General features: G+C 50.0%; 1 protein-coding gene across 1 annotated transcript in view; it reads right to left on the reverse strand.

The window, feature by feature from the left end:
* SRRM4 (serine/arginine repetitive matrix 4) overlaps window positions 1-7260 on the reverse strand; it is a 29440-nt gene that overhangs the window by 17012 nt on the left and 5168 nt on the right. Inside the window, exons 2-5 of the mRNA XM_009888626.1 lie at window positions 6419-6562; window positions 3994-4080; window positions 3563-3634; window positions 1825-1851 (exon numbers count right to left, since the gene is read on the reverse strand). Coding sequence (XP_009886928.1) covers window positions 1825-1851; window positions 3563-3634; window positions 3994-4080; window positions 6419-6562 — 330 coding nt within the window. The remainder of the gene's footprint in view (window positions 1-1824; window positions 1852-3562; window positions 3635-3993; window positions 4081-6418; window positions 6563-7260) is intronic.

Genomic DNA, 7260 nt, shown 5'->3' on the forward strand with positions numbered 1-7260 from the left:
AGAAATCAGAGAAAAGGAGATAGGCTTTCTGCAGGCAGCACAACATGCTCTGCACCTCATAGATTCCCAGTCTCTTCAGTCCTAATGCATACTGGGGTGACACTGGCAGTGTGAGGGGTTATTGTCCCTCTGTCTCCTTTCTGCCTGAGAGCTAACAGTTGCATTGGGAAGAATTAAAGGGCAAGTCCTACTAATACCAAACAAACCAGCAGATTTCCATCTGCTAACTCAGTTTCTGCCTCTAGTAGGATATCCTGAGTCCCAGCAGAGCCAACCAGGGGTTTGGCACCCAGAGTTCAGCCCCAGAACAGTTTCCTTGCTCTAAAAGTGAGTAAGAAGATGCAAATTGCAACTCCAAGACGACAGAGAAGGAAGTGAAAACCAGGAGGCTTACAGGCCTTCCGGCCAGCCCTGAAGAACCACATTTTATACCATACCCCTTGATTGTCTGCCCCACAGGGCAAGGACTGTGCTCTGCTAACACTCCAGGGCAGGTGGGAACCTCAACCCCAGATTTTTGCAACCTCCATCACCTCCAAACAGTCCCTTTTCTTCCCTAGCCCCCATTGCCTTCTGCTCCCATTCAGACATTTGGTTGCATACTATATCATGAGTAGCCCCAACTGTAACCTCCAAGAGTAGCAAACAAAGAGGAGCTAAAGCCCTTCTCGGTAAGCGTGCCAGCCTGCTTTTTGGGCAGTGGAGGCTGTGGGGCCCTGCGCTCCGCAGGTTTGAGTTCATCCTCTCACGCTGCCCTCACCAGAGAAGCTGGAGTCTCTGCTCAGGGCTGGATGAACAAGACACTGTACATCCCCGTGAGATACAAAGAAAGTACTGAATGAGGTGGCACAAAAAAAGAGGGACAAGAAAGATCTCCAACTTCTACAAACCCTTTCCCATTCCAGTGAAATCAGAATTGCTGGTTTTAGCTGCAAAATAATCCTGAGAATTGCTTAGGGTTGCACAGCCAGCCTTAGCTCCAGGTGGCCCACCGCACCAAGCACTTCCTAGACCCGGAACTCTGTGCAGGCAGAGCAGGGAACACCATGAATCACTACTTACTGTTTTTTGTGTTTTCTTTCTTCCTTTCTTTTACTTTTGGGGCTTGAAGAACTAAATAAGAAATGGCTAATTAATTCAGAGATTTCTGTTGTGATAAAAAGCTGCACAATCACACATCAATGTTACAGCAAGATTGCCCAAGAGCGTGCAATAAAATGAAAGGGATTAATGATTCTGCCTCAGAGCAGGGGGTCTGAGTGCCTGCTGACAAATCTAGTTCATGCACAGGGCCGAGAAGGATCCTTAAATGGATCAGCCATCCTGGTGGCTTTGCGTTTTGCCGTAGAAGAGTTGAGTACTTCTTGATATTGTACACACACATGCTAGAATCAGGAGAGTTCTTCCAGTACACACCTGGAAAGCCACTGACTCTGAATATTTCAAAGGTGGGCAGTGTTGGGGAATGCCATACTGTTTGCAAACACAACCACAAGAGAAATGAAGACTCAAGTTGCAGGACCGATGCAACACGGATGAGGTTGCCAGGGGCTAGGTTATACCAAGAGGTCTTTTCCAGTTATAGGCTTGATTGCACAGGTTGGGCTGAAGACCTGATTCCTGTGGGGTTTCAGGAACGCATACGGTTGAATAGGGAGAGGGTAGCCCCAGGCCCACAGAGGATGGAGGGAGCCAAGGGGATTACACAAGGATACACAGAAGAAAAATATCTTCTGCGTCCACCCAGTGAGCATCAACCTTGTGAAATCTTGGAGACCATTAAACTCATTTCTAAGGGACCACCCACACTTGTTCAACTCTTACCTGTGTCTTCTCTTCTTTGAGGATAACCTGCAAGGCAAATACAGACATTGAATACAGAGTCTCACAAAATTGGAAATTTGAATCAGAGACAATGTGGTTAAGCCCAGTCTTAGACTGAGCACTGTGAGAAGACCTCATGTATCAGCTGGGCAGAACAGCCCTGGCTCTCCTTTAGCCACCTGGCAAGGAGGTAGTGAGAAGTGCTGGAGTGGTAGAAGCAACTAGCACACTCTACAAATAGTTGAGATTATGATCCTCAGAATAACACGTCTATAGATATCAGATACATCCCCTGTCCCTGGTGGGCCCCTTTTCTCTGCTACCGCCTCCACAGTTTTGCACTGCATTTAGTTTGAAGGGGCAGAGGTGAGTCCGGTCCCTGGGTTTCTGTAGGAAGGACCAAGTAGCAGTCAAAGGAAGAATCATTTCTGTATAACTCCAGAGCAGCCTTACAGCCAAGCCAGTGTAATGCTTCTGTCTTTCCTCCTGGAGCGTCCCTGGGATGACACAGGAGCCACCATACTGGTGGGCCTCGTGGAAAGCCCTGGGAGCACGGAGGACACTCTTCCTTGCAGCGAGGCCTGGCCCCAGTACACTGCACAGCCCACTGTGTCCCATCTCGGCTCAGAGCACAGCATCCTGCAGAAGACATGACCTGAAGTCCTGCCTGGAGGGGCTGTGAGACTGCCTGTGCCAAGGTCAGTTAGGATCTGTAGGCGAGGTGGTACCGGCTGTCCAGAAACAACCTCCATTGGTCACTGGTGCTTAATGGTTTATCATCCTGCCTTTTGGGACCAGCTACAGCTTATCCTTGGCTTGCAGGGTCATAAACAGGTACTAAAGGTTCAAAGCCAAGGAGCATCTGACCCAGGACTGCTGTCAGAAGATGGCATCCATAAAATAGCATAAGACTCCCTCCTTGGGAAGGAATTATTTTAAAGGAGTTTCTATATCCTTGTCTCTCCTCCTCCCTCCCTCTTCTTTAACAGTCAAGCTCAACTTTTCACCCTGTTAGCTTCTCTCTTTGGTTCAATATACTGTAAACACATGAAATTTCCAAGGGAGATAGCATCCACTGTTCTCCTCAAATATTGGTTTAACAGTTGAGAGAAACCAGTGAAATATTTGCGATTTTAAAATTTAATTGTGCTTTTTAAATTAAAAATGGGCTTCAGAAGGGGGATATGGAAACAGTCACCCGGGGCTGGGAGGGAAGACCAAGGTGTGGATGTGGGAAGCTGGTGTGAGCCTTTTCCTGGTCCAGATGCTGACGCTTTCTGCGGGCTGGGGGAGAAGGGAAAGGGACCGGTGCAGGCCTGAGCTCCGATCCCATTGGTGTCCCAAAGGATGGGAGCCATGAGGAACAGGACAGCAAGGGCAGCAGGCGGCAGCTCTGCAGACCTCACGCTGGTTTGGCTCATCCGCCTCTTCCCCCACACCCTGACAGCATATATTTATCTGTTTGCACTGGGTGTGCACTCCATTTTGTGCCCTCCTTGCCCAGTGGGAAGCCAGCTCTGCCTCTCCTCAGCTATCCAGTTTTGGCCTCCCTGTGGGGCCCTGCCCTCCGGGCGGCCATTATTAAGAGTCAGGCGTTTGACGCCTCTCTGCCTCCTGCGCTGGGCAGTAATGTCTTCCACCTCTTGTCCACTCCCACCCCCCTTCCCTCCCCATCCCCCTCCCCAATAGCTGCTGCCAGCAGGGAACTACCCTTTCAAGGGAAAAAAAAAAAAATTACCTGTTTCTTTTTCGCTTCTTGGAGCTTTTCTTCTTCTTCTTCTTCACAGGTGAGGGGCTGTAGGAGGGAGACCTGAGGAGGCGGGTGGTGGGGGCGTTAGGGACCTCAGGGCTTGACCACAGCCCTCCCTGGCCACCCCAACCCTTACCTGGCCACCAAGGGCATCTCCCCGGGGTGGAGAGGGGCCAGGGGTGCCCAGAGCCCACCGGACGGGCTGTGGGGTGAGCCCCAGCCTGCCTTCTGCCACCCTGATGGAGGGGCAAGAAAATGGCGGTGCCTCCCTGCACCTGTGGAAACCCCCGGCCCCTCGTACCTCCCTGTAGGGTATCCAGCCTCCATTTTACACTGGATTTCCCGACATACACACACAAACACACAGCTGATGGCTGCCTGTCCCCTCCTGCCCCACACGCCTCCATGGCCACCCTCACCTCCTTCGCTTCTTGCGACCAGATTTCTTCTTCTTCTTCTTCCCCCGGGGTGGCGGTGGTGGCGCCCGCTCCTCATCACCTGAGGGACTGAAGAAGGGTGAAAGACAAAAAAAAAAATTAAAATAATAAAAACATGTCTGAATCAGCTCACATGGGACTACTGTCCCCCATTTGCTGCCGTCCCTACCTCAGGGACATCCAGGGCAGAGAGACCAGTTCCCATGGTGGACCCAGGGTGCAGGCGAGCACCTAATTACCCTCTAATGAATAATTTGGTCACAGTTTAAATGAAGTGTCTCCTCCACGGGTTTAATGGAGATATAATGAGACAGCTACTGTACGCCGTGGTGAAGCCGGATGATTATTTAAAACATGTTTGCTGAGGTTAACAACTCCATAACAGATTTATAGGTTTCGTTGCTCTTTGTAAATATGCTTTAAATAATTAATTGGCATTTAATTTGCATACAATAATTATTGCAAACAGATGCATCTAACTGTAGTAAAAGACTTGACATATGTTAAATAGCAATTGATTAGAAATATATATATATTTCTTGAGATGCTATGGTAGTTTAATGAGATATGCATCTCTTACACAGTTGTTAAACCTTGGGAAAAAAACCTCCTGTAAATTAATTTATTTTTTAAACATATGATGCCAAATTGGGTTGTGTTTCAATGAAAAGCAAATACCATGGCTAAATTAATTCAAAGCACTAGGCTGAAAATATGTCAGGTACTCCGTGGCTACTCGTTAACCAAAGCAAATGCTCATAAAGATGGGGGCAGCTGGTGGTGGCCTGTGGATCCCCAAATAGATCCCCAGATCTGTCTGTGGGTCCCCCAACGGCTCTGGGACCAAGGTTTGTGGAGGACACAGCCAGCTCCCCAGGGCCCCTGCAGAATTGCTGTTGGAAACGAGGGTGCTCTTTTTTTTGCCCCCTTTTCCCCCACTTCTGGCCCTGCCAGCAGGAGGAGCCACTAGCAGGGAATGTGTGAAGGCGGCCTCCTCTTTGGAAAATGCTGTGGGATCTTGACTGCGGAAACAGGCCAAAAATTGAGCAGTTTTCTGCAGAAAGAAGAGATGTTATCATTAATGAAAGTCCTAACGCAGAGCAAACATCACTTTAAGGGGAGACACTCAGGTTCCACTGCCCCCCAGCGCTTGCTCACCCAGGGCTTGATTTACTAGCAAAATTACACCACCATAAAAAGCCAACTGCTTCGTGCTTTTGGTATATTTTAAAAAATTTTGCTCTGCAAAATGAAACTGTACGCTAATGCTTCAGCTGTGAACCATGAATAACTGAGCGCCAAGTGCTTCTGGTGCAGCAAATCCAAGGTGCAACCAAATCCAAGGTGTGGCCCCGAGGAGCACCCAAACACTCTCTTTCTCCTCCCAAGGATTTGACCAACCAGCAGAATTATATTATGGGATATTGCACACTTTGGGCTTGGTAGGTCTTTTTTTCTGCATTAAGGTAGAAGAAATGCCTTTTCCAAGAGCAGCTCATTGTCGCTAAGCTCAGACACCTGCCCAAAGCCACCCTAAGGACCTGAACACCCACCCCAGCTCCCAGGTGCTTTCCCCTAGCACAGATTTGGGCACCCCCAGCAAATGGGTCTGGGTGAGTCTCAGCCCCCCCTCGCCCAGGCACTGCCAGGGCCAAGGGAGAGCGGGGAGAAACCTCTGTGCCGTACAGCCACAGGCAGTTTCTGTACAGCCCTTCGCCCTCTCGCAAGATAAAGCCTTTTGTCTTTGATGTGGAAGCTTTCTCCCTGCGCTGATCCAATTTTAATTGTTTCTCCGTGATTGTAATCAAAGTCTAATTAAAAATACGCTTTAGATTATTGTTCTAGTTAGCCTGAAATCTGAAGATATGAGATGTGCTTTCTTGCTCTTTCTTTCCAGCATCTTTAACCAAACGGCAAGGCTTTAATCCCAGAGACAGTTTAGCAGGCAGAGCCCGGAGACCCTGGGTGCTTCTTTTATAATGTTCAATTTGTTTTCCCCCCCTCTCAAGTTGTCAGGGGCTAATGATGAACTGATAACGAAGCTGTGTCCTAATGAAGCCAACGATGCTGGTCTGATCAAGGCGTGGGGAGACGGGAATTGCCAAGGGTGATGCCCAGCCAGGGGGTACCCCATGGACCTGGTGGCACGCCGGGATACTGGCAGGTTGCCCGTCTTCCAGCCTGGATTACTTGCAAGGGGGCTGTAAGAGCAAGACATGGAGTGGAGGCGAACTACAGATAGGAACATGCACAGGGATTTCATGCAATTGCATAAATTTGCTGTACACTCCCACAGTCATTTAACACATCCCCAGCTCTCACAGACCCCCGGAGGGGCTGGGTAAAGTCACAGACATCTCCCTCTGCCATCTCCCTGCTCCAGGGTGACCCCGCTCGCGGCTCCTACCTGCGTGAACTGCGGCGAGCATGGTCTCGTCTCTCCTTCCCTTTCGCACAGCCGTTGGTGGTGGAGGCCTCCCTGACTGCACAGCCACTCAGCTTTTCGGGACGTCTGTCCTCTGTGGGGTACGGCAGGCAGCTGAGTGTCCCGCTGCAGGAGAGAGAGAGCGCGAGCAATAAAGAGCTGTCCTTCCATCTGGACTCTTTTGCTGAAGGATTCCCATGTACTGGAGAATCCCCTTTCCTTTCCACGGGTAGGACCTGTGCTGCTGTGAAGGAGAGCTGCAGGTTGCTCTCAGGCCTCCTGAGCCCACAGCACTCAGCCCCACAGTGGAAAATGGTCCCATTTCCAAGCCAAGCTGCCCCCCATTGTGGGCATGCTGCGCTTGGCTTTCAGGCGGAGATGCCACAAGATGGTTGGACTTATGATCCTAAAGGTCCTTTCCAAGCTAGACAATTCTATGACTCTAAGCATCGTGCAGCTGAGGAACAGCCAGAGCACCCCATGCTGCAGCGACAGCACAGTCTCTGGGTCCGATGCGAGACCAAGGGGCAATGGTAGCTAGTCAGACCAGCACCCCCAGACATCTTCCTCTGCGTCGTGGGTTTTAGCTCACCAGCTCTGCAGAGACAGCACTGGTCTTACACTCTGGTAGAAAAAAATCTTTTGTATTTCAAATGCCATTCCCCATACCTGGTACTGTATTGCCAATACCTTGCCACATGTCCTCATCCTGTCCCCCTTGCCAGCACCCAGGCAGAAGCAAAGCTTTGGCAAACAGAAGATAGTCTTCCTCCTCGCTCCTACAAATAGGGTGCTGGGCCAGTAAACACACCTGGTCCTGCTGA

Source organism: Charadrius vociferus, unplaced genomic scaffold, assembly GCF_000708025.1.
Source record: "Charadrius vociferus isolate BGI_N301 unplaced genomic scaffold, ASM70802v2 scaffold917, whole genome shotgun sequence".
Classification (NCBI taxonomy): domain Eukaryota; kingdom Metazoa; phylum Chordata; class Aves; order Charadriiformes; family Charadriidae; genus Charadrius; species Charadrius vociferus.